Here is a 27115-nt window from a genome sequence, read left to right as displayed (position 1 = left end):
AGCGGAGGGAGGGATCATGCGTAGCCAGGGTGGGCTTTTGGATTTGAACCTGCAGAAATGGGTAGGAAGTAAGGAAAGAGAGTGGGCATTGATGGATGAAGGAGTCGGCTATTTTCTGAGTAAGAACCAGCAGGACAGATGATTTGGCGATACCTGTTGTTCACTGTGGAACCTAATTGATCAAACTATGTCTGGCAAATTGGAGGAAATTTCTAAACGTTTGCGCTGCACTAAATTAGGAAACGTGTCACCAGGAACTTGACAGCTTACACATTTCTATCACTGGGGCTAATGACAATGACTCCACAAGGAGTACTCCTACACACCGCTTTGGGTTGAGGAAACAAGGGCCTCATCGGGTTGAGTGATTTTCCCCAGGCCACGATGATAATCTTTGCAGACCCAGCTTCCAAACCCGTGCTCTGTCCCCTGCTCTGTCCCCATGTCTAGTAAAGAATCTGCAACATGGTAGGCACTTAGAATCCATGTGACCCTTGTCCTTTCTCCCTTCAGAAGGGAGGCTGTGTTGATCTGAACTAGGGCAAGTGGTAAAAAAGATAAAAGCCCACTTGAGTTTTATATGGAAGTTTTCTTCTGTTTTAAATTCGGAATTATCCAGGAGAGTGGTGCAAGGCCAGCCTTTCGGGGGAATATAGGCTCGGAGCCGGTTCTGTGTTTATGCTTGGCTTCTGAGGGGGCTCCGGAAGAAATGGACAGGGGAGAAACTTGACTCAATTCCCCTTGATCTTCTTGGAGGGCAGAGTTTTTTGGTTGCTTCATTCATGTTTAAAGAACCCATCTTAAACTAGTTTACGTCCAGCATTAGAAACTGGTGCTGGTGGTTTATTGCTAGCCCCGCCCATCCTGCCTTTTGCAATAATCCCTGCGAGTGATGATTGTGTTTCTAGAAGTAGAATGGCAGAGAGAGATTCCCTGAAGGCAAATAGAGAGAGAGAGCTGTACTCTCCAGTTCAGACACACGGGGCTGGGAACTCCCAGAGAGAGAGGGGGAGAGGGAGGGAGAGAGGGAGGAGAGAGCACAACAGAACAGTCAGCTGGAGAGGAGGGAGGAGGGGGGAGGAGACCGGTCGTTTCAGATTTTTAAGCTCAAGTGATTGGGGGGGGTTTCTCCCCACCCTGAGCCCTTGCCCCCTCCGAGTCTGGCACCTCCTTTCCTCCAGTTCACTGAAGTGCCCTTTTGCAGTCCAGGATCAACTGACCGCTGAGTTTGAGCAGCCCGGTCTGACATGATGTACCTCTGGGTGAGTACAGAGTGCTGTGGGTGAGGGCTTGCACTTGCACATATAAGGAGTGGAAAGCTGCGAGATTGTGCTCTAGCACGAATGGCCTTCCCCTCCGAGCACAGACTGCCACATCCCCTTCTACTCCCAGGTGTTAGGTTCTTGAAGCCTCGCCGTGATGGTGACACTGGTTGGTTTTTTTTTTTTTTTTTTTTTTTTTTTAAGTGTTGTTTATCTTGTTAGGCTTAGGCGCAGGGGTGAGCTCCCAGTGCGGCGTCATCCCCTGGGCTTGGCAGGTCTGGAGAAGGCAGATGGGGGCGGGCGAGATGAGCCGGGCTGCCTGGGAGCTGCAGTCGTCCTCGCGGGCCAGGACCCACCTGGGTTTTGTTTTGGGGGCACTGCGTTCGCTAACCAACCCATCTCTCTAGCTATCGAGAGCCAATAGGTGGCGTGATTCTTGCTGAGGAATAAGCTTTTAAAAGTTTTAAATAATTTTTATTGTCCTCCACAATCGTCTTATGAAGTAGGTCACTGTTGTTATGAAAATTTTATGAGGGAAGTAATTAAGTCACAAAGTGACTTGCCCATGGTCCGACACCAAGTCTGTAGCAGCTAGAATAGTAATTAATAACCAGACATTAGAAAGCATTTTACATTTGCCAAGAGCTTAATACCTTCACATTATTTGAATTTATTGTTCACTGCGGCGTTGTAACTTGGGATGGAGAGAAATCTACTGGGATTGGAGGGGTTTTTAAGTTGTGAAATGTGATAACTTTTAGGGGGATGACAGGGACAACGATACGAGAAAAAAAAAAACCCACGCTACTTGTAGTTGCGAAAATGAGAGCATCTATAGCCCCTTGCAAAGATGGCGGCGCCCTCTCTTGAGCAGACAGCTGTTGTGTGTTGCTAAGGGAGCCTCCTGGATGTGATGCCCTTGGCCACGAGCCAGCTTTTGAAAGTTTCACTTTGCCCTTTGCCCTTCAGCCTAGATATCTGGAATTGCAGAAACCTACTTGGCTCAGACAGACTAAATTTATAAATATCAGAAGGCAGAATTTTAACTAGGTTTATGGAGACGGAGCTTGGCCACAGAGGGCGTGTGTGTGTGTGTGTGTGTGTGTGTGTGTTAGAGGGACTTCTTTTCCTCCTTCTCCCTTCGTATTCGAATATGACCTTGAAATGTAATTTCCTCCCCTTATTGATTTATTTTTCTAGCGCTTGTAAGAAGTCAAAGAGCTGACACACTTTCCATCCTTTAAGTAGTTTTTAGCTCCCCGTGAGCTAGGCATCTGTGTCGAGGGTCCCTGCAGCCTTCTCGGTGGGACTGATCACCTATCTGTTGACGAGAGGATGGGTTATTCTGTCTTGATGCGTTTGGAAGAGGAGTTATGAAAGGAAGCAAATTGCATTCATCTCATTTCTGCTCATTTATGTTTGACGAGGGCAGACAATGACTGTCTCCTCAGTTGCTTTCTTTGTGCTGCCAGTTATTTGTAAATTTCTCTCAGTCCCCTGTACTTTTCAGCCTTAGAATAGAGCTTCCCAACCAGAGTACCATATGTTGGATTGAGATACACACACGCCAAGATACCTGTTCCCCTCCGCCCTTGTGGCAGCCACGTGGGGCTAGGATTCCCCTGGTCACTTGGACACATGCATTCTCATTTGCCACTTTGTGCCACAAAACCACTACAACTGTCTGTATGTGCCGTGACATCTGAAAGTTTGCGTAGCACTGTCCGGAGGGTGAAATGTGTGTCAGCTCTGTTATTATCTGCATCATCTATCCCAGTGCCCCACACATTTGTTGAACTCGGTGAAAATGTCCAGAGGGAGCCATAGCTACATAACACCCAGATATAGAGAGGGCCATCTAGGTGGTCAAGCATCAAGCGGGGAGGCATTGAGGAGGTCCTGTGGGGAAAATTTATCGGACAGGGAATAGGAGAGCAGAGTTTTGTCTAGGCCAGTGCCCAGCCGTGCAACGTTGGGCAGTCATGTAACCGATGTGAGCGTCAGTTTTTACATCCACGAGATAATAGAACCTCCTGTAATGCTCGGAGTCTGTGAAGTGAGTTTGTATAGCAGTATACGTGCCAGAAGGACACCTGGGGGTGCAAGAACGCTTGGGTCCTGGTAAACTGAGAAATCTGTGAAAAGTAATCACCTCTGTTGCCTGCTTGGTTCGATACCAGTCGTGAGTTACAGGTGCCATTTCTCGGGATTCTGGAAAAATTCCTGAACCGTGTTCACTTGTCAGTACCTCTGAGTGGCATGGACATTCTTAGAACCTGTAGAGCTGAAGAATAAAAGAGCTCATCCAAGCATTTGGGTTTGTGTAGTGAGACGCGGCTCCTCGTTTGCTTCTGTGTGTCCAGAACTCGAAGGTAGAGTCCTGTGCTCTCTGTACATGTCTCTTGGCCAGATCTTCTCCCCACTTAACTGTTGAGTCACCCTGCTTTTTAGAGAACTCGGTAGCCTCAGTGGACAACATGGTATGGCACCAAAATACGCATTTTAGAGACTCTACCGGGTTTAAATCCCACCTCTGCCATTTCTGGTGGCGTGGCCGTAAACAAATTACTTAACCTCTCTGAACCTCGGTGTCTTCATTTGTCCCGTGGGGAAAATAATACCTCATGCGGGATTAATGTCAGAATTTGAGATCATCTAAGAAGTGTGCTTAACGTGGTGTGTGGCACACAGTAGATGTTCAGTAAGTAACTTTTTGCTTTGCACATTTGCGTGGACAGGACCACTCACCACCCCAGAGCATTTCCCCCAGCATGTTAAGAACGCCTTTGAATTTGTGTAGGGAAAACGATGGTAAACACAAACTAGTTTCATGTGAAGAGTCTCCCCTTGGTCAGTATTTTAAGTACTTGTGACTAGAGAACCCTCATTAAAGTTGCCTCCTGATGGAGAACATCCCCGTTGTTTTTTCTCAACTTTTTTTTTCAGGTACGATCCTGTTAAGCTTTCCTTACCTCCTTTATTCTGGGTCTCCTCTTCTTGGCCTAACACAGGAGGGAGGGTGGGGCGAAGGGGGAGGGGAGGGAAGAAGGGAGACACATAATTCCTGTAGTGAGGGAACTTACTTGTTTGATGAGCGTACAATTTATATGCCGTAAACAAAACTATAGACCATTTACTTAAATTCCCAGAAATTAGGATGTGTTCTCCTGGTCTGAGCTGATCTTAGCTGGACTGGTCCCAGGCTCTCTCACCCATATTCTTCTTTTTTTAAATGTTTTATTTATTTTGGGGGCGCCTGGGTGGCTCAGTCGGTTGAGCGTCCGACTTCGGCTCAGGTCATGATCTCGCCGGGTTTGTGAGTTCGAGCCCTGCGTCGGGCTCTGTGCTGATGGCTCAGAGCCCGGAGCCCCTGCTTCAGATTCTGTGTCTCCTCCTCTCTCTGCCCCTCCCTGCTCATGCTCTGTCTCTCTCTGTCTCTCAATAATAGAAAAACGTTAAGAAAAAAAAATTTTTTTAATGTTTTATTTATTTTTGAGAGAGACAGAGCGAGCGAGCAGAGCAAGCATGACAGTAAATGGCAGAGGTGGAAACTCAGTCCCATCTGTTTCCAACTCCGTGGCTGTCAGTTCTCTTTACACTATCCTTTTTCGGGAGAAGCTGATGTGTTTGGTTCGTTTACTTTAACTGTTTATTGAGCGGTAACATACATGTTAGGCATCTACCTCGCTCAGTCCCCAGCACACCTGGGAGCTGGCCATTGTTCATTTCACAGCTGGGAGAGCAGAAGCATTAGAAACTTGCTGAAGTCACACAGCTGAGAGTCGGCAGAGGTGGCATTTATACTCCAGTCTGTCTGGCCTCGGAGCTTACTGCGCCATGCTTCCCATCTTCTGTTTGTTCAGTGCCGTTCAGTTTATCACCACCGCCGTTCTAGCATGATCTGGGCTAGACTAGAGAAATGAAAATAAGTCCCCCTGAATTCTGTTTCCATGCCCATTAATTATTGGAGACAAGTTACTTACCTGCACATGCCTTGGTTTCCCAGGCTGTGAAAAGAAGGTGGTGGTTTGGGGAACCTTCATGGTGTCATCTCAGAAAACTGTACCCTCCGTTTTAGAAGTAAAGTCTCAGTAACTGATGGCTTCATCCTAAAACATGGACATGACAGACTGAGTCAGAGGACAGAGTGTTTGGTCTCAATGAAGCCATCTGCCAGCGTCTGACCTTTCTAGCATTAGTTTTCTGGTCTTTGAAATGGGACTGGTAATACCAGACAGATTAGGAAGTAATCTTTGTTAAAGGTTTTTAGAAACTATTACGCGTGAAGCAAATATAAGGTAATAATAACCAGTTATCGTTCAGGTGACGGTCAGGCTAACATTTTAATGCTCACTTTTGGTCACAACTTTGCCATTCTAATTGGTCTCCACAGTGAAAAAACAAGACTGGATGGTAAATTGAGTTATCACAAAATGTAGAAACAGCTCAGTTCAGATAACACTGGAGGCCAGATCCTGTGACTAGATCCTTAGCAGTGAAAAGCCATTAAAAGATTTTAAGTAGGATTGAGAGTAGGCTGAAGTGGAGTCGATAATTGGATTTGTTTTTGAAAAGAGAGAGATTAGAGGGGAGTAAGAGTGCAGAGAGAGAAATGGGGTGATGGTGTGTAATCGTGTAAGTGGCCGAGAGCAGTAATGGTGGCCCGTGCTAGGACACCCAGACCTAAGGAGAGATGTGCTGCAGGTGAAATTGGCAGGTGTCATGATTTGGTTGGGGAGGAAGAGGTCGGGGATAGTGAGTTTGATTTGGAATTAGTATTTTGGGGTTCCTTTGAGATGTTCAAGGGGAAATTCTGTTTAGATAGTTGGCCACCTAGGTCTGGAAAAACAAGGGAAGAGAGAGGTTTAAGCCATCAACTTGGGAGAAATCTGCAGGCGGTGGTAGTTGAAGCTGTGTGCAGGTATGAGGATGGCCTAGAAAATGGGAGAAAATGTAGAAGCAAGAAGAGAAATTAATGCCTGGTAGGAGACGAACCAACCCTCGAAGCAGGGAACAAGGTTCCGGAGAGGAGAGCAGAACCTTGTTCTGTGGGAGGAAAACCAGCACACTAGGAAATTAAGGGAAAAGAGTGGCAGGAAGAGAGAACTGAAATATGCTGATAGCATCTAGGAGTTGAAAGAAGTCTTAAGCAAGAGGAGGAAACAGGCAAGCAGAGTGGGTGAGGAGTAGAAAGGGTCACAGATTTTCTAAAAAGGGATAGATTGGTGAGAAAGGATGTATGTTTGGGAACCGCATGTAATTCCACGTGGCTTGTATGTGTGGAATGAGTGGAATCGTGGTGGGTGAAAATGTAAAATTGTAGAGATTGATGATCTGAACAGTTTAAGACCTTTGTTGGTTTATGCCAGTAAAGAACCTTTGGTGGATTTTAAGCAGGATCAGATAGGATCAGATTTGTATATTTTAGAAAGATAATTAGGGGCTTCTATTATTATTTTTTAAGCTTATTTATTTTGAAGGGGGGCGGAGAGTGCGTGTGTGTGTGCATGGGGGCAGAGCAGAGACAGAATCCCAAGCAGGCTTCATGTCAGCACAGAGCCTGACGCAGGGCTCGAGCTTACGAACTGGGAGATGGTGACCTGAGCTGAAATCAAGAGTCGAATGCTTGAATAGAAGCCAAGAGGCTTCTGTTATTGTTGGAGAATTTATATTTATATTGTGGGTGAAATTGGCTTGATGCATATTTTAAATCTCAGAAAACTGTAAGAGGTTAAGCAAAAGATTATATTAATAATACGAGACGCTGGTAGTTAACACATTTACTGATGACAACTGTGTGCTGATGGCTTTCCCAGGGGTCGGGAAAGAGAATGAACAAGATAAAGTTCTTTCCCATAAAGAGTTTGTATTTTTTAACTGGGAAAATAAAACTGTAAACATGTGGGGCGCCTGGGTGGCTCAGTCAGTTGGGCGTCTGACTTCGGCTCAGGTCACGATCTCACAATTAGTGAGTTCAAGCCCCGTGTCGGGCTCTGTGCTGCCAGCTCAGAGCCTGGAGCCTGCTTTGGATTCTGTGTGTGTCTCTCTCTCTGCTGCTCCCCCCACTCGCACACTGTCTCTCTCTGTCTCTCAAAAATGAATAGACGTTAAAAAAATTTTTAAAAACCCTGTAAACATGTAAGCAAGTAGGACGTTGAATGTGTGAACTAGGGTGAAATAGACCCGTTTGGGGTATTCAAAGGACAGAAAGAGGGGGTGTGTGGTTGGAGTGTGGAGAACAAAGAGAAAAGAGAGTGTAGGAAGATAAGACTGAGAGGTAGGTGGGGCCAGATCATTCCCCAGGATAGAGATTTGGTTAAGTTGGGAAGGTAATGGGAGATTTTAAGCAGGAGGGCGGCTTCCTTTAGGGAAAGTGATAAGGGAAGTCCGGAAGCTGTTTGCTGTAGGTGGAAGCAAGGGGTGATAGCTTAGACTCTGGAGGGCCTGTCTGGGTGGTGAGAAAGGGGAAATCTGGGTTCTTCAGCTTTTGGGTTGAAGAATTAGGATGGATGGGCTGTATCCTTACAACAGAACAGAGTCCACAGAAAAACAGTGTTTATGGTTTGGACTTGTTGAGTTTGAAATCTCTGTTAGACCATCCAAGTGGAGAAGTTCAGTGGCAATTTGATATGAGTCTGGAGCTCAGGGGAGAGGTGTGAGTTAGGGTGGTAAGGTTGCGATTCATCTCTGCATATTTAAAGCCTGGGAGAAAACATCACCAGAGAATCTGGCTGGTGCCGAAGCCCCAACGCATTTCAGTAGAGATCTAAAGGGTACTAAGAACTGAGTAGGGTAGGAGGGAGACAGGGCAAGTATGTGATAGCCTAGATTCTGGAGAGGAAAGTGCTGGGTTTGGATAGTTTAAGACCAAATAACTTGTCGTGGGCCTGGCAGGATGTTGGTTATTGGTGAACTTGGCAAGAGCTCTTTCAGTTGGAATGATGTGGATAAAAAAGCCAGTGGGAATAGGCTGAGTTGTTAATTGGTAGGTGAGGCTGTTGAGACCGTGACTGTTTAGAGTGGGGCAAAGAATTGGGGCAGGGACTGGATGGGTACGTGGGCTCAAGGGAAGATTTTTTAAAAAGATAGGTGATATCCAGGCATGTTTTATGTCAATAGAAAAGAGCCAGTAGAGGGGAGAAATCGAGGACGCTGAAAAGAAAAGCTAATTGCAGGACCAGAGTATGTTATACCCAGCACACAGAAGAGGGATTGGCCTTAGATAGGGCCAGAAGCAATTTTTCCTTTTTAGTAGGAAGGATGGCAGAGTGTGTGCGTTTAGAGCCGGGTAGGCTGGCAGCATTGTTTTCGGGCAGAAGAGGGAGTCCTAAGATTGTGCCTGCTTTCTTGATAGAAGATGAACAAAGCTGAAAATGGCAGTGTAGGGAGCGGAGAAGTAGGGCAGATTTGTGGAGAGAGGGCACGGTGTGAAACAGTGGTCATCTCACAAAATGGGAAGTGAGTGTACCAGCGAGGTATGATAGGCTTCAGATCTGTGGTCATAAACCTGATGTGAGTGCTGGCAGGTCAGTTGGGTGATTTTTATCCAGCAGTCTTCCGTTTAGATGCAAGAGAGGAGTAAGCAGGTGTTGCATTTGATCAGGAGTTGAGATTTCGTCAGATGAGTTAGACAAAGAGAAAAAGGGGCAAGGTAATTAAGACTTAAAAAAAGATTTTTTTTTTTAAATGTTTATTTATTTTTGAGAGGACGTGAGCAGGGGAGGGGCAGAGAGAGAAGGAGACACAGAATCCAAAGGAGGCTCCAGGCTCCGAGCTGTCAGCACAGAGCCCGACACAGGGCTCGAACCCGTGAACTGTGAGATCATGACCTGAGCTGAAGTTGGACGCTTAACCGACGGAGCCACCCAGGCTCCCCAGGAATTAAGACTTTTGAAAAGGGCTGTGTATAGTGTTAGACCCTCGAATGTAAACTGGCTTAGGAGGGAAGTAAGAATGTGAGGAGGAGGAGGAGGAGTGGAAAAGTAGTAGGTCCACTTGTAGATTTGAGGTCTCAAGGAGGTTGGAGTAATGCGGCGTGGGAGAGCTGCTGGAGTGAGCAGCCTTGAGAGGGTGAGGGTGGTGTCCTCCAAGTGTGCCCGACAGGTTCGGAGATGGTGCTGTTACTGGTGAAGACAGTGCCCCGATATGATGCCAGGTGGGTGCTGAGGTGAAGTGGTGAAAAAAAAATAGCTGGTGCTAAAGACATTGAAACAGTGACACAGCTAGGAGGCCGGAGTGTTGAGTGAGTCACCTTAGGCGGGTGTTGAAGTTGTCAAGAAGGATAAGGCTAGTAAAGGAGAGAAGAGAGGGAGCCATGTGCCAGGGCTTGAGGAGGTGATCTCTGTTTCAAAGGACCTGTAGTTAGGGTGGTGGAAGAGAAATGGCTTGGGAAGTACTGTTGGGAAATGAGGCGGATACCTGTAAGGTCCGAGGGTATATGGTGATGGGGCTCAAGGTGGCTACTTGCCCCCCCCACTGAGGTATGTAAGGGGTGGGAGAAAAGCTTTTGCTGCAGAAGAAGCAGTATTGTGAGGGGCAGTCAGGTTTTCTTTAGAGCAGAAAGGTGAACAGACCATCACAGAGAAGAGAGCCAGTATACAGGAGAGTCTACTGAGGATCACTCTTGACTTCTAGGACTTGACTAGGTCACTCTTGACTTCTAGGGCTTGACTAGGTCGCTCTTGACTTCTAGGGCTTGACTAGATCGCTCTTGACTTCTAGGGCTTGACTAGGTCGCTCTTGACTTCTAGGGCTTGACTAGATCGCTCTTGACTTCTAGGGCTTGACTAGGTCGCTCTTGACTTCTAGGGCTTGACTAGATCGCTCTTGACTTTTAGGGTGGGCCGAGTGGGTGATACGATCAGAGGAGCAGATGTGTGAAGCTCTCTGGAATGAGCCATCTGGAAGTCTTGACTTCTGATGATGGTTGAGGCGAATGAGGGTGTGAGCCAGGATGGAATCGTTCTGGAAACCTCTTGGAAAAACAGAGTAATTAGTTGAACCTTTAAGTCAGCATAGTAGTTCTCAAAATTTATAGTGCATCAGACTGCACAGATCACTGAGCCCACCTCCAGAGGCTTTTTGTTTTTTTGTTTTTTTAAATTAATTAATTTTTTTGAGAAAGAGCACTCACATGAGCAGGGGAGGGGCAGAGAGAGAGGGAGGGAGAGAATCCCAAGCAGGCCTTGCGCTGTTACTGTGGAGCCCAACTCAGGGCTCGATCTCACGAACCGTGAGATCATGACCCGAGCCAAAATCAAGAGTCAGACTCTTTTCTGACTGAGCCACCCACGCGGCCTTAGAATTTTAGACGCATTATGTCTGGGGTTGGGAATTTACATTTCTAATAAATTCCCAGGTGATGCTGATGCTGCTGGTTCAGAAACTGTACTTTGAAAACCATTGGTCCAGAGAAACTACTTGTGGCTCAGTAAGAAGCTGTTTAGAATTGTAGCTCGAGGTGAAGTGTGGCCTGGGTGATGGGCAGGGGTTTCCTTGGGACAGCTGTGTCAGGCATCTCTGACTTTGACAGTTTAAGCAGGAAGTGAGTGTATGGTAATTTCTCTAGAGGGATAGTCATTTCTAAATGATTCAATTTGTTATCAGCAGACATTTATTGAATATTTTATGTAGCAAAATGAGGATCCCAAAAGTTGTATTTTCTTTCTTAAGGATAATGAGGTTAAAGAGACACAGAAGCTAAGTAGATGCATAACTGTAGGAAAGACGACAGTCCGTGGGTGGTATGGAAAGTTGTCAATAGGAGTTGAGGAAAAGGGGCGTCACTGAAGATGGGATTGACTGGGGGAAGGTTTCTTAGGAAGTGTAATTTACATTAGATCCTACCAGACTAATGGAGACAAGCCAGATGGAAAGCTGGCATAAGGAAAGGTGTGGTGTCCACAATGAACATGAAGCTTGATGACTACTCATGAGCCCCATTGCTTTCACCCAGGCCTAAGACACCGTGATGTCTTATCTATATTATTATAATAATTTTCTGACTGGCCTTCTGGCTTCTGTTCTTTCTCCCCAACCCTGTTCCTGAAGTCTGTCCTCAACACAGCCGTCAGCAGTCAGATCCCTTTAAATGTCACATTATGTTGTTCCCATGCCCAAAACTCTCCACTAGCTTCCTATCTCACTCAGAGAAGTCAGATGCCCTTGGCTGGCCTACAAGGCCCTATATGATTGGCTCCCTTGGCTAAGTCTTTGACTTTATGTTCTACACTCCTGGCCTGTCTTTGAACATATCAAACACACCCTTGTCTCCGGGCCTTAGCACTTGCCTAAACCCCTGCTCTTTCTCCAGATAGCAGCAAGACTCCCTTGTTTGCATGAAGTTTCTACTCAGTTCCATGTTATCAGGAGCACCCCATATAAATGGTAATTCCTACCTCTCTGCCTAGCTTTGCCCCATTTTCCCACCTTTGTTTTCCCCATAGCACCTACCACCGTCTCTTTGACTTGCTGTATGTTTGTTTATTTATTGTCTCTCTCCTCCATGAAGAATGCATACGGGAAGCTTGCAGTTGTATAAGGAAGCTGCCTGGGTGGCGCAGTCGGTTGAGCATCCGACTTCAGCCAGGTCACGATCTCGCGGTCCGTGAGTTCGAGCCCCGCGTCGGGCTCTGGGCTGATGGCTCAGAGCCTGGAGCCTGTTTCCGATTCTGTGTCTCCCTCTCTCTCTGTCCCTCCCCCGTTCATGCTCTGTCTCTCTCTGTCCCAAAAATAAATAAACGTTGAAAAAAAGGAAGCTGCCTGTTTTACTAGGTATGATTTATAAGACTCTTTGTTTTGATATGGCATTTAACCTTAAACAAGTGTCTTTTGTCATGTTTTAAACCAGAGTATGGAATTGCGTGTGTTGTTAAAAAACTTACATATTAAGGGAATAAATTTGGAACCAGTTAAGCAAATAATGTGTTTTTGCAGGTTTTAAGTTGTTTGTTTGCAGGCCTCGAAAATCACTGTGGTCAGAGCACACCTGTGAGGGAGGGAGGGGGTGAGCCTGCGACTCCCAGACGCTTTCTCAGGTCCCTTCGTTTCCTTGCTCAATGAATGAAGCACATTTTAGGAGTTATAATCTTCCTTCACTAGCTCCTTTTTTTCTCCTCTTGGTTCTGGAAATGTGTGGCTTTTGAAACTCATGGTCTGGTTTCAAGCACTGCGTTGTTGTTTGGAATTAATGTCCTCCGCTGCTCCCCTTCACACATGCTTTTTCAGAACCCCTCACTTTTATTAAATGAGATAACATATAGTCCTTGTAACGTGAGGCCATCAGAGAACAGGTAGTCTGCAATGCCGGTAGAAAGGTTAATTAGATAATCTTAGTATAATGAACTGTGTATGCAGCAAAGTACCCAACTAAAATACTGGCTTTTGATTCCCCTTGAATCTGTAGAGTTCTGTACACGTACTGTGTATGCACTCATTTGGTGTTTTACTTGCTTCTTTGCATCTAGATCATTAATTCAGACGTTAAATAAATCAAAGCCTACCTTTCATTCTTTAAAATTACTGTCACTTCTCCTGAGTGCGAGATGAGCCCTTTACTCACTGACTGTTTAGCCAGATGACCACATCCATGACCATCAGAAATGAGTGATTGTAGCTTCATTGTGTGTTGCATCATATGCTGATTATGGTTCCATTCCTGGCTCAGCTGCTAACCTGCTGTGTGATCATAACACATCACATGATCTTTATACCCCTTGTTGTCTCTGCTATAAAATGGGAATCATATCACTTACCAGTCACATTGTTGAATGCTATTTCTCAAAAGTGAATGGGCATCTAAATAAGAGCATTCTTTTTTTTTTTTTTAAGTTTCTTTATTTTGAAAGAGAGAGAAAGCGAGTGCACACAAGTGGGAGAGGGGCAGAGGGAGGTGGAGAGAATCCCAAGCAGGCTCCGCGCTAGAACTCCTGAACTATGAGTTCATGTCCTGAGCCAAAGTCAGATACTTAACTGACTGAGCCACCTAGTAGGTGCCCCTAAATAAAACATCCTTAATGCTTTATTCTCTTTATTGCACTTGTAATTGCCAGTTAGATAAAAAGCAATCTATTTTTTGCTGCGGTTGGACTGAAAATCTCACAAACATTAAATTTAAAAGCAGATGCCGGGGTGGGGGGCACACGTATAGGGAGAGCAGTGGCGCTTTTGTAGATGCTCTCCTCTGCTGTCGTTCATTTATTCTGGGTGTTTATCCTTTTGTTTTCTTGTTTAGTTTATTTAGTTTATTGCAAATAAGTTTCCTGGACTCACTAAAAGTCAAATCTTATTTCTGCGTGTTGCTCAATACCATGTTCTCTGGCGCTGGGTGTCTACAGATCACATCCTGTGCCAGAGACATTCTCAGGATTGTTAAAGACGGTTGGGATAGGAAGGGAGAAGCGAAAAGAAATTCCCGAGTACCTCCTATGTATGAGGCCAGTCCTTTCACAACTATAATTTCATGTTCCTATTACAGCTTCTGACGCAGAAGCAGGAGTCAGGCCCTGTAGCCGGGGACTTGTAACCAGCTAGTCTACGATAAACCAGAATGGTCTGCAGTGATTCTACCCTTGATCTTAGCCAAAAGGCCGAGAAGCGATGGTCTGCAGTAATTCTTACCTCCTGGTAGTCATGCCCTTGTGTCAACCCTTGCCTTTCCGTGTAGGCTGAGCCTAGTGACTCGATTCGAACTACTAGAATATGGCAAGAGTGACAGGATGTCACTTCCAAGATTTGGTTACAGAAGATTGTGGCTTTCACCTTGGATGCCAGCCCCTCTAGCCCTCTCTCTCGCAGAGCCCTTCCATCGGAAGAAGCAAACTGCCGTGTTGAGCAGCCCTGCTGGGAGGCCCACGTGACAAGGAGCTGGTGTCCAGGGCCAAGGCCTGGGCCTGCCAACAGCCCGGTGAGTGTGCTTGGCAGCCGAGCCGTGCCAGTCCAGCCTCGGAATGACTGCTGCCCCAGCCAACACCCTGCTCGCGGCCTGTGGGAGACCCCGAACCGGATGCACCCAGCCAGCGAAGCTTCGCCTGGCTTCCCGATCCACAGAAACTTAGGAGATAATAAATGGGGTTTTTTTTAAGCCGCTGTGTGGCGAGAGTTGATTTGTTTCACCAGAAATAGGTAACTGCCGACAGATTCTGGTACCACAAGTGGCGTGCTGCTCCCCTAGCAGAAATTAATTTGTGGGAGTGACTTGGGAACTGGGCAGTGGACTTCGAGAACCGTTAGTGAAAGATTAGGGTACCCGGCACATGTTACTTGTGAAGTTTGGGACTTTGAGGAGATGGCCTTGAGGGTTTAAAGGAAAGGGAACTGGAGAAAAGGAGATCTTCATTCCGTTTGGGCAGAAAGTTGAGCAACACTATTGTTTGCAGTTATGTGGCAAGCAAGCAGCGTGTGTTCCTGCCCCACGAACCGGGAGATCTGGCTAAAGTACACTTCCAAGCAAGACCTTGAAGGTGCCCCATGGTTACGTCTTGCTGCTGCGGGTCAAGTGTGAGAGGAGAGAAACACATTGAGGGAAGGACTGTTAACAAAAGGAGCCAGGGCTTGGTGGTTTTGGAGATTCTCAGGCATTACACCTGGCAATGATGGGCAAATTTAAGACATGGGTTCCTGCAAAGGTCAGTTCAAGGGCACTGCCGGGAGAGAATGGTAGTCTAAAGATGAAGCTGCGGATGGTACCGTGAGACCTTTCGTTAAGACCCCGGAATAATCAAAGGTGGTGCCTTAACAGTCACACAGAAGATCCCTCAGTCACACAATAGGGCTTCTCGCCGTGTTAGCAGCAGCACAGGCAGAGAAGGGCTTATCTTGAAGATATTTGTGGATATAGCTTTTGTCTAATGCAGTGAATCTCATCGAGAGTCGCAGGAGACCTACTGCAGCTGCAATGGAAAAGGAAAGGGAACAGAACAAAATGAAAAGAGGCTGTTGAACCCCCCCCCCCCCCCCCCCGCCCAAAGTCTTCTGGCAGGAAGCGGGCCCAGCCAACCGCTAAGTTGCTAACGCACGCTGCCTCCCCTGGAAGGATGACTCTGACAAGCCATGGAGAACTGTGGCCCCCGACCTTGAGACCTAATAAAGGATTCCAGCTTTTGCCCAGCTAGATTTCTGAATCACCGTGGACCAGTGACTTCCTTGTGTCTCCCATTCCCCCCCTTCCTTCTGAAGAAGTGGTTATGCCATTTGGAGATGACAAGCGATACCACAGTAGTGGAAACCAGAAGAGGGCAGGAGAGAAAGGTGCCTGGGTACCGTGCCATTTCTGCCGGGCTCCCCAGAAGGCCACACCTGTTGCTGAACAATCAACTTTCGGCTTCTGTTTTCGGATCTTGGCGTTTCCAGAGGATATGTGAGAAAACTCAAGCCATCAGGAGAGTTCTCATCAGCACACGTGCCCATCTCCTGTCCGTAGCAGTAAACCTGTGGTCTCTCCTGTCACTGTACACGAACCAGTCGCATTCCTGTATGAGGCTCACACCCGCTGTGCACTGGGTCCCATGTCTGCTGGCCCGGTTGGGACCTGGACTCTGCAATTCTGTCCCTTCTCTCTTAGGTCATCGGGTTTTCTGTCTTTACTAGATGAGTCTCATTAACAATGCAACTAAGCTGTTCCTTCATCCATTCAAAAATAATACTCCTGACCTCACTTTTCTGCTGGCTGCTGCTTAATTTCTTTTCCTTTAGAGGAAAACTCAGTAGAGTCATCTGTACTTGCTTACATCACTTCTTCTCCACTCATCCACCCTTACACCCACTTGGGTTTTTATTGCCACCATGCCACTGAACTGGCTCTTGTCAGGATTACCAGTAACTTCCATACTGCTAAGTCCAGTGGCCAGGTCTCAGTCTTCATGTTCACTGACCTGTCTGCAGAACATACATACCATCCCCGATCCTTCCCTCCCTCTGATGCATTTTTTTGGGTACTTGACTTCAGGACATCACACTTCCCTGGTTTTCTTCTTACTTCTTTGGTGATTACTTCTCTGTTTTAAAGCCATAATACTCTGGGCTAGGTCTTTGGACTTTTTCCTTGATTCTCTCTCATTTAGTGATTTCATCCATCCTCATGGAATGAATGAGCTTTCACTTAAAACCAGGCCAGATAGCCAAAACCGTCGATCATCTGGGTCCAGGGGACTCTCTGATCTTTTATATTGTTTAACTCTTATGATTAACTTAAGAAATAAGAATGATAGTGAAAAACAACTTTATTAGAAATAAGAAAAAAATGCACTCATACAGCTAATTCTGTATCACCCTTATAATGGTGTACAAATCACATTTGGATGCTATTTGTGTTTGTTTTTTAATTTTTTGCCGTATTTTATGCTTTCCTTTTGTATCCTCTATCTTTCTTTTCTCTGAGACCTGTGCTTATGGTCGAGGGTAGACATTCTCTCCTTCGTTCTGTATTCCTGCAAGCTCATTTCCTAGCTGTGTGAGGAGTTGTCTTAGTAATTTGCAGTCTTGTAATGGAAACTTTTCCTGTCAACTGAAAGCATTCACTGTACTAATATCAGTCACATCAAAGAAAATAGACACAGGCTATCTTGTAATCTTTGGCAAGCATAGATTTTAACTCTCTTATCAATGTGTCTACCACTTCGTTAGCCTTGTTAACAGTGTAGGATCATTTTAGGTGGTTTTGTTTCTGTTTTTAGACAAGGGCCTTCTGAATCTGTTAACATCTGAGAATACATTGAGCTGAGAACATCAACAGTTTTTTGGTGTTTTGTTTTGTAGGACAGAAAGAATCATCGAATCTCTTTGAAATCCAAATAATGTGCTCTTGATTCCTCTTCCTTTCCATCTGTGAAAATACATTGAAATTCAACCCTATTCTTCCTAACAAGAAAGCAAATTAAGGCAAGCATTTTTTTTTTTTTTTTTTAACCGAGTAGTACTCAAGCAAATCCCAAACCTATTCCAGAATTGTCTGGTTATATTTATGCCCTGAGATTTAAGTTCTCTGTCATGCTTGTACTGCCTTTGACCCTTTGTTCTGCCCTTGTTCCTTTTGTAGATCTCTACCTGTGTAGATCTGAATCTTCCAAATAGGTGTTTCACGGATACGCACTGTCTCAATTTTTATCCCCTATTTTCCTGTTTTGAAAGCATGTATACCTCAAAAAGGCCACTTCCTTTGAGCGCAGTTTCATCGCTTATCAACTATCATGCCTCAACCTGGAACATATGCATCTTGTGAATTCTGAGTCCAGGTTCTAAATATATCTCAGATGGACTTCTGGTTCTTCTTATACTTTCATAGTCTAAATGCAATAGTTAAAGGTTTTTGTTTTTGCTTTCATCTCTGATAATGCATAATTCTGTTGCTTGGGCCAGTGAAACCTTGGTCACCCTGGATTCTTTTTCCCTCATCAGCTCAGCAAATCCTTTAAGCTCTGCCTTTCAAAAATAAGTTTGACTCCATCCCTTTTCATTAGCTCTACTGCTCCTATCAGTACATCTTCCTTTCTTGCGTGGTTTACCTGGTCTCCTGCTTTCTACCATGGGCTCAAAATAATTTATTCTTTAAAAAAAAATTTTTTTAATGTTTATTTTTGGGAGAGATACAGAGTTGGGGGTTGGCAGGGCAGAGAGAGGGGGAGACACCGAATCCAAAGCAGGCTCCAGGCTCTGAGCTGTCAGCACAGAGCCCGACGCGGGGCTCGGACCCATGAACCGTGAGATCATGACCTGAGCCGAAGTCGGATGCTCAACTGATTGAGCCACCCAGGTGCCCCAAAATAATTTATTCTGTACACAGCATTTGTCATGACCCTTTTAAAATATACATCTGATCACGTTCAAAATTCCACCAATGTGTTTCACTCAGAAGAAAAGCCAGAGTCCCTACAAGGCTCTGTTGAGCTGGCTCCCAGGTACCTCTCTGATCCCCATCTCCCCCTGTTGTCCCATTCTGTATTCTGTTCTCCCCGTCTGCCAGCCACGGGCTTTCTTGATGTGTTCCTGAAATGTGCCGGGCACTCTCTACTTGTTCCCATGCTTGTCATGCTCTCCTCCAGAACCCCTCGTGTCTGTCGCCTTCGTCTCCCTCACATTTTTGCCCAAATACTAACCTCTTCAGTTTTTTTCTTTAAATTCTCCATGGCCCCTGCCATCTTCTAGCATGTCATAAAAACATCTTTTTTACTACTTGTCTCTCCTATAGAGATGTCTGGTTTATTTACTGCTGTGTATCCTTAGTGTCTGGAATAGTGAATGGCGTTCAATAAATATTTGTCAAATGGGTGTTAAATTCCGGAGGTTTTCTACTTGTTACTTTTTCATTAACAAGGGAATACTTAGTAACTATAGGAATTTGTAGGGTGGAACTCTCTTTGTATTTGTCATTTAGTCTTTTTTTCATTTAGTAGGGACCGTTTGTCCCTGTGTGTGTTTGGGGGTCTATACTGTACCATCAGTCGAGCTTCATGGTACCAGCCTTGGAGAGGTTTCAGATCAGCCTCTGCTGCATTCTGTCTTAATGATATTTGTATTGCGGAAAATGGAAATGTTGTAGGGGTTAAAGTAAAACAAATTATATTTTAGAAAGCCACATTAAAAAAAATTGCATCAGTCACTAAAACCCTTGAAAGTCTTACTTCTTCCCTAAATCTCCATGGGTGTCTCCACTGTCTTTGTCAGTGAGTTAAATTTGTTCTCTCCTAAACAACATGCAAGATGATTTTGCATGTAAAAAATAAATCAAAAGTATTTCTTAATTACATCGGCATTATTTGTAATTTGCTGCTGTTTTAACTGTCTTGTTTTCTGTTGATTTTTATTTCAGATGTATGGCATTTTAGATCTGTTACTGGTTGGTGTTACTCAAGCGTTCTTCCCCACCACCCCCGCTACGTCATCACTGAGTTCTTGTTACCTGGTCTGGAAATTCGGCCACCATTTAAATGTGTGTGCATTTCCTTTAATGGGGCAATGTGACCAGAGTTCTAAACAGTTGAAATAAAAATGCATTTTCAGAATATGACCCACTATGTAAATTTTAGGCAGAGTGTATATTGGCTGTATTTTTTTTTTTTTAGAGCAGACAAGATGGACTTGATAGGCGTCCATTTAAAGAGGCTTTATTTTGAGACTCAGCGGGGCTTTCATCTGTAAGGTGTCGTGTAGTATTACCTAAGAAATGTTACATAAGAGAACAGAATTCCTTTTGCTCCCTTTTCTTGGTACGATCTTTTTTTCTGGGTGCATTTCATTGACAAATTTAAGACATTAGAAATGCTAAGTATCTCCCTTCATATTTATAAACTGAATTCTTCTTATTCTTTCGTTTAAAAAAAATTTTTTTTTTAACGTTTATTTATTTTTGGGACAGAGAGAGACAGAGCATGAATGGGGGAGGGGCAGAGAGAGAGGGAGACACAGAATTGGAAGCAGGCTCCAGGCTCTGAGCCATCAGCCCAGAGCCCGACGCGGGGCTCGAACTCACGGACCGTGAGATCGTGACCTGAGCTGAAGTCGGACGCCTAACCGACTAAGCCACCCAGGCGCCCCTCTTTTGTTTTTTATATATTTAGCCCACTCACTCATCAGTTTTCCAGTCCGTGGTAATTGCTGGCAACTGCTTTGGAAAAGGACACTACTAAAAGGCATAATTAAAAGTGCAACTTTTGTATATTGGTAATTTGCATTTTTCCAATAACTTTTATTTTCCTTTGAACCCTTAAGATTCACTACTTTTCACTAAAAAGTAAACTAATTTTTTTAAGTATATTTATTTTGAGGGGCGCCTGGGTGGCTCAGTTGGTTAAGCGGCCGGCTTCGGCTCAGGTCATGATTTCACGGTCCGTGAGTTCGAGCCCTGCGTCGGGCTCTGTGCTGACGGCTCAGAGCCTAGAGCCTGTTTCAGATTCTGTGTCTCCCTCTCTCTGACCCTCCCCCGTTCATGCTCTGTCTCTCTCTGTCTCAAAAATAAATAAACGTTAAAAAAAAAATTTAAGTATATTTATTTTGAGAGAGAGAGAGAACATGAATGAGTGGGGGAGGGAGACAGAGAGGGAGACAGGGACAGAGTATCCGAATTGGCTTTGGATGGGGCTCGAACTCACAAAATGCAAGATCAAGCTGGCTGCTTAACTGACTGAGCCACTCACGTGCCCCAAAAGTAAACTAATTTTTAACCATAATAAAAAATGTATCAGAAAAACTTATTAACAAAAATTTTATTAACAAAAAAAATTGTGTTAGAGTTTACTTTGTTTTCTTTTTGTTTTTTTAAGTTTATTTTTTTATTTTGTGGGGGAGAGAGGGAGAGAGAGAGAGAGAGAGAGCGAGAGAGAGCAAGCGTAAGTGGGGAAGGGGCAGATAGAGACAGAGAGAATCCCAAGCAGGCTCAGTGCTGTCAGCACAGAGGCCAATGCAGGACTCAGTCTCACGACCATGAGATCATGACCTAAGCCAAAATCAAGAGTTGGACACTTAACCCACTGAGCCACCCAAGTGCCCCTAAAACTCTTTACTTTTATTTTTGCTATTTAGCAAACAAAATATATTAGGCAGATTTCTTAAAAGCTGATAGTGAAAACTTCTTCTGTGTTTTGCCAGTATAACATAAAATTTAAAACGTCAAGGCCGGGGGCGCCTGGGTGGCGCAGTCGGTTAAGCGTCCGACTTCAGCCAGGTCACGATCTCGCGGTCCGTGAGTTCGAGCCCCGCGTCAGGCTCTGGGCTGATGGCTCAGAGCCTGGAGCCTGCTTCCGATTCTGTGTCTCCCTCTCTCTCTGCCCCTCCCCCATTCATGCTCTGTCTCTCTCTGTCCCAAAAATAAATAAACGTTGAAAAAAAAAATTAAAAAAAAAAAAGTCAAGGCCGGAAAAAAAAAAAAACGTCAAGGCAAGGGGACAAGAAGGGGTTGGGGGAGAGTAGCCAAGTTGAAAGGGTGTTTGCGACTGGGTCAGATTTTTCTAAACGGCAGTCTGCTTCTCTGTGGTGGAGGCTGCAAGCACACACACCTTTGAGCACTTGTTATTTGCAGTGGGTGGGGCCTCGTTTGGGACTAGGTAAAGGATATGTTACTTTCCTGAGTACAGAATCAAGTTTTGGCCATTTATTAGTTGGTTGAAAGTTGACATATGTAGATACCTTGTAGGGAAACTTTGCCTTTGGAAGTGTTACCTCCACCTAGCCAGTGGTTCCATTCTCATTCTCTAACGGAAAGAAAAGAAAAGAAAAAGAAAAAGAAAAGAAAAGAGGGGAAGGCGTGTATATATTTTAGGCTCAACAAATAAGCTAAAACCTTTCCTTTAGAATACTTTGCCAAAGGACTTCAGTGCCTGTTGTCTTAGTCTGCTGGGCTGCTGTAACAAATTACCACTGATCAGGTGGCTTAAACAACAGAAATCTCTCTCTCACAGTTCGGGAAACTGGGAAGTCTAAGATCAAGGTGCCCGCAAAGTAGGTTTCATCCCGAGGCGGCTTCTCTTGGCTTGTAGTTGGCCACCATTTCCCTGTGTGCTCATACGACCTTCTCTCCTCTCCATGCGTGTGATGAGGGAGAGAGCAAGAGTGAGAATGTGCGGGCGCATGTGTGGGCAAGCTCTCCTTGTCTCTTCTTCTAAGGACACTAATCTTATAAGATCAAGAACTTCCCTCATGACCTCTTTTAACCTTAAGTAAGTAGTTCCTTAGAGGCCTTGTGTTCTAATAACAGCCACAGTGGCGGGTTAGGGCTTTACCACAGAATTTTGGAGGGGAGGGATGCACAAACATTTAGACCATCACCCTTGCCTTTTTAATTCAACAAAAATTTGAGTATTTACTGTGTATTAACCACCTTTATAGACCTGCCATTATCTAGCTATGTAAACTCAAATTACTACTCAACCGCCCGTGGCCACAGTTTCTTCGTTGGTGAAGCAAAGGTGTTGAACTGGGCAGTAGTTATGATTCACTTGAACTCAACCAATATTAGTTCCATTTTCACTTTCTCCTCTTTCTCTGGTATATTTAGGGTTGGTCCTTGCTGTTTTTACCCTTCCTTTTCTCTCCTTTTGTTTCTTTGTATTTTTATGTCTCGTGTTCTGCCTTCTCTCCATTTACTCCTTCCTGAATTGGATGTATTTTCTAAGAACTTAAAGAGTTTACTAGAAGTTCAGCATGTGGATGGAGCGTTTTATTTTCTTTCTGTTAAACATACTGCAAACCTTTAAACTAACCTTACTCTAAATTCAATGGCTTTTTAGTCACGTTAGAACATACCTGGTTTGCTTTTCTCTAGTCCGCTGCCCTTTGCTAGGCAAGTTTCCTCACAGTGTTATTTCATAAAATTTACCTGGGGAGGCTAGGGATGTTGTTTTTCGTGTATGCTTTTACTAAGGCCTCTAAGTGTTTATAGGAGTTGATGATGACAGTAATGTATTTATTTTTAAATTTTTCTTTATTTGAGAGAGCAAGCAGGGAGGGGGTAGAGGGGGGTGGGGAGAGAATCATTAGCAGGTTCCACAGTCAGTGGGGATCCCAGTGCAGGGCTCGATCCCACAACCCTGGGTTCGTGACCTGAGCCGAAATCAAGAGTCGGACGCACAATTAACAGAGCCACGCAGGTGCCCCGACGGTGATGTATTTTTTATTCTTGAGGGAAGGAAGGGCCTTGTGCTGTCCCCCCCTGATTTCTCCCTTTTGATCTTTGGCATTTGAAAGTGGTTGCTCTGCAGTCTCAGTGGCTTTTCTCCTTTTGTGAATGTCAGCAACAAACTTTGAAGTGAGCTTCACAAGATGTAAAAAAAAAAAAATGGGTGACATGGGTGCGAGACTGTGTTGGTGCTAATGTTTCCATGACTGATGGAGAAAATTTGCCAGAAACAGTGTCAGTTAAGACCTGTAGAAACTAGATCATGAGTGGGGGGAGGTCTTGTCCTACTTTTAATATAAATCCTCGGTCTGATGGGCACAGTCTCAAGAAACCATTTGGCAACAAATTATGCACATCTCAAAGCTGTTTCTTCTGGAATTTAAAAATCTATTATCCCTACAACCTGGTGATAGGTATTGTGATAATGGCAGTGATCGTTATAAGGATGCTGATGAGCCACTGCCGATTTTTGAATGCCTACCATTTGCCAGGCTTTATATGAAACATTTTACGGGCATTAACACACCAGATACTAACAGCAGCCCTATGGTAAATAGTCATGGGATGAATTCTCAGTGTTCCAGCACTTAGCGCAGAGCTGAATACATATCAGGTACTCATTAGTAGGTGTTGAAAGGATTTAAACTCAAGTGCACTGTCTTGCTTAAAATTGTCAGTCTCTGTCTGCCCTCACCCTGCCCAGCTATGGATATGGAAGGCGTGCAAGTTTATTTCTCTACTCTGAATTAGAAAGTTCAGTCTGGCCTTATGTTAAGGAGCTGCTTTCCCGTAGCACAGTCTTTAACTAGTCCAGAGTCTCATTAGCCATGTGCCAGGGGTTAAACATCACCCTCACTGGATTGGTTAGTCTCCTTGCCTTTTTGTTCTGGTGCTTGGTGGCACTCTAGTTTTCCTTGGGACCAGAGCCCAACACTGAATCCCACTTCGGTTAACTGAGGAATCACTCAACCATTCCTTGCTAGTATCTTTTTACAAATTTATTGGATCTTGATTTTCTTTTTCTTTGAGTTTGATGATATTCCTTCCTATGAGACTGGGAAAAGTCAGACTTTCCCTTGCCCTGTCCCATGGAACCCTCTTGACTAAGAACAGCTCAGATCAGGCTAGTTCAGTATATCCTTATGACTTGATCATTTGGATCTTGACCTCTTCCTGCAGGAGGTCAGTCTTTGACCAGCCTCCGCTTTGACCAGTCTTTATTTCAGTTGAATAATTCCTTGCTCCCAGGACTTCACCCCCTTCTGTGTTTCTGTTGCTGCCCGGTGATGTTACGCTCAGTCTCGGGCTCCACTTAACTGCTGGTCAGAACTTCATTCCTTCTGCCCTGGGCCTTCGCAGCTTCCTTCCTTGTTTTTATTCCCTTATCTTACCTTCACAGTTCTCTTGTTCCTCCCTCTCCTCCAGCCATGGGACACACATTGCTTCGGGAAACCCAGTGATACTTTAGAGCGTAGGTCTTGGAAACCTGTTTTTGCACTGCCGAGGTTCGGTTTCCTTTCATGGGTCTCTCCCCAGGTACTTAGCCCAAAGGAAAACAGCGACCTTTTAGAATAGCTTTCAAGGGAGGTAGCAACATACCAACTCCCCCAGGATACTGTCGAGTGGAAGCCCCCTGGCCTGAAGAAGTTAAGAACAGGAAGGGTAAACCTTTGAAATGAACAGTTTGGAACTATGGAACTCATGGAAGCAAGACAAGCAAGAGATGGGGGAAGTGGTGCTGACTCTAATGTGGATAAAAGATTTTAAAAAATAATAATGAAGGCACTCTGGAATACACCGAGAGCCCCAGCGAATCGTTTTCTTTAAACTTCGTATTCTCTGTAGCCATGTCTCTCATTGCGTTTGTAAGTGGACTAAATCACATGCCTTCACACATCTCTGAGTAAAAGGTCAAAAGAATATAGTTCATTAAACTCCTTGTTGCCTCCGAACAAATCCTGAAAGTTCAAATACCTGGGAGTCACTGCCTATGAACGTAAGATACCGTACTGTTTTTGAGAAGAAATCGACACCTGCTTTCATCAGCCATTTATCCAGAAGAGCGTATGTTCTGTATAAATCTAGCCAAGTCTCCTTCACTGTCTGCACATACTCTACAATATGGGTGTTCATAATGTGATCCAGATATTTTCACTAAGGTTCTGTGTTATTTGAGTGATTCTCCCATATTACAGTTCTCAGTTAACCAGAAACTCCCATTGTTTTTTATTCACTTTTATTATTTGTCTTATGTCAGAGAGGTTGTGGGACACCTTTTCTGTTATCCTTATCATTTTGCATGTAGATTGCTATCTTGAACCTTTCGAAGGGAGCTTGCCTGCAAAAGTCTGTATTTACATTCTGTATGCATAGAGCCACGATCTCAGGGATGAGAAGGAGGTGTAAATCAGAATCCAGAGTCGGGGTGAGAGAGACTATATTTAAACTTCTAAGTCCTAAATGAACATTTCAGAAAGTAAGGCTGTGTGTGCTCTTCTGGGCTGATGGCAGATTCCGAAGATAAAAGTAAGTGTTGTAGGACAAGGGTTTTAAACATGGTTAAGAGACACTCATTTCAAGTCTCTAATTTTCTCTGAATGACTCAAAGGATTTCTACTTCGTAAGTCTGCAATAGAAGAATGTCATTAAAGCTTGTTCAGACTGAAAGATGTAGGGCGTCCTGAGGAAGATTCAGGCATGGCCAAAAAGGGACAATAGATTCTTGGCCCTAGATTTTCCCTTGAGGGTTTGAAGCCAGATTGGTTTAAACAACTGTTAAATAAAAAACAAAACACAACAGAGATCTCTCTCAGTGGACTAGCCCCCTAGTAAGACAGTTGGAATGTTGGAGCTGGACAGTTTCTTGTCAGTTGGTCACAGCCGTGGAAGAATACAGTGGGGCTAGGATTTGGGTCTCTGGCTTGGCCCTTAGAGGAGGAGGGGCTGGGGTTTTCTGAAAGGAGGAGAGGTTTAGAAATGAAAATAAAAGTCCCTTAATCAAAGGGCAACATTCAAAAGAGATAGGATTAGGATGTGAGCTTAGGGGAAATACCTAAACCAGAAATATTAGTTGTTCACCAAGGAAAAATAGGAGTGTTTGAATGGAACAGCTCCATAAAGAAGGAATTATCTCAAAACCCTGTTAATTTTCTGGCCTATTGGTTCTTAATCTTTATTTTGGGTCTTGAACCTCATTGAGAATCTAATGAAAGCTGTGGACCAGGTCCCCAGAACAATGTACATATTTACAACATTTTGCACACAATTTTCAGGGGATCATAGGCCCTGTGAAGCCCAGCCATACTAAGAATGTATTAACTCTTTTGTCATCTACCACTGTCGAGACTTAGCCAAAATTTAGTGAACTTGGTGCCACAGGAAGGTTTTGGAGGCTCAGCGGTGATTAATGGTGCTTGACATGCAGATGGACAATGGATTAAATTCAGGGTAAATATACATGTAATAGAATCTTGATTTTAAAGAATTTTTTTATCTAGTACTTTAAAAATTTTTTAAGGTCATCGATACAGCTGAGATTTGAGATACGTTATTTAATGGGCTGGACCGAAGATACTGGAAAACCAGCTGCAACCCAAGGTTTGTCATTCACCGTGACTCCGAAAAGGTCATTTATCGTGTTGTATAAAAGGATACATCGTAGAAAGATCCTGCTAGCAAACGAAATTGCACCATCCTGAAAAGTAACAAATACAGAATTGCTGAGTCACATCTTCCCCACGAAAAGCACAGGTGGAGTAGACGTACAGGCCAAGGAACCCGGATCACGAAGGCGAATGTGAAATGGGATGTTTTCTAGCTCTGGTAGTTTGTAGTTAAGGTGGAGACAGCGGGCTGGATCCAGGTGATATATTTGGAGTGAGGGCGTGTATGTGTAAGAAAATCGCAGCCAGAGCGTGGGCCTGTTACTCACCCGGGTTGAGGAACGCCTGCTAGGTCAACCAGTAGTGAAGATCCACGAGCCAGTCCAAAATCCAAGGGTACTGATGCTGCGGCAAATAGGCCAGGCGGGATTTTGGGGAGAGAATTCTTGGTGCCTGAGCACTGGGGGTGCAAGGCCACTCCATTAAATAGAGTTAGGACACTGTCTATTCCTTTATTCGGTTTTCTTTTTTTTCAGTAAATACATTCATTGTGCATGCCTGTGGGCCAAGCACCCCTGTGGGTACTGGGGATACGCAGCGGGCCGGATTTGGACGCAGAGTCAATCCGTTGATTGCGTCATCTCATA

The 27115-nt window shown here is 44.6% G+C and overlaps 1 protein-coding gene across 26 annotated transcripts in view; it reads left to right on the top strand.

Moving 5' to 3' along the window:
* Positions 1 to 27115, top strand: part of RBFOX2 (RNA binding fox-1 homolog 2) — a 291584-nt gene that overhangs the window by 132017 nt on the left and 132452 nt on the right. Inside the window, exon 1 of one of the 26 annotated variants that reach the window (XM_043563650.1) lies at positions 1098 to 1262. The exons of the other annotated variants lie outside the window; for them this stretch is intronic. Coding sequence (XP_043419585.1) covers positions 1248 to 1262 — 15 coding nt within the window. The 5' untranslated portion in view covers positions 1098 to 1247. Of the gene's footprint in view, positions 1 to 1097; positions 1263 to 27115 lie in introns of those variants that run through there. 26 annotated transcript variants of the gene reach the window in all.

This window comes from Prionailurus bengalensis, chromosome B4 (genome assembly GCF_016509475.1).
Source record: "Prionailurus bengalensis isolate Pbe53 chromosome B4, Fcat_Pben_1.1_paternal_pri, whole genome shotgun sequence".
NCBI lineage: Eukaryota > Metazoa > Chordata > Mammalia > Carnivora > Felidae > Prionailurus > Prionailurus bengalensis.
The sequence above is the reverse complement of the archived record's forward strand: the minus strand, read 5'-3'. Positions and strand labels throughout refer to the sequence as shown.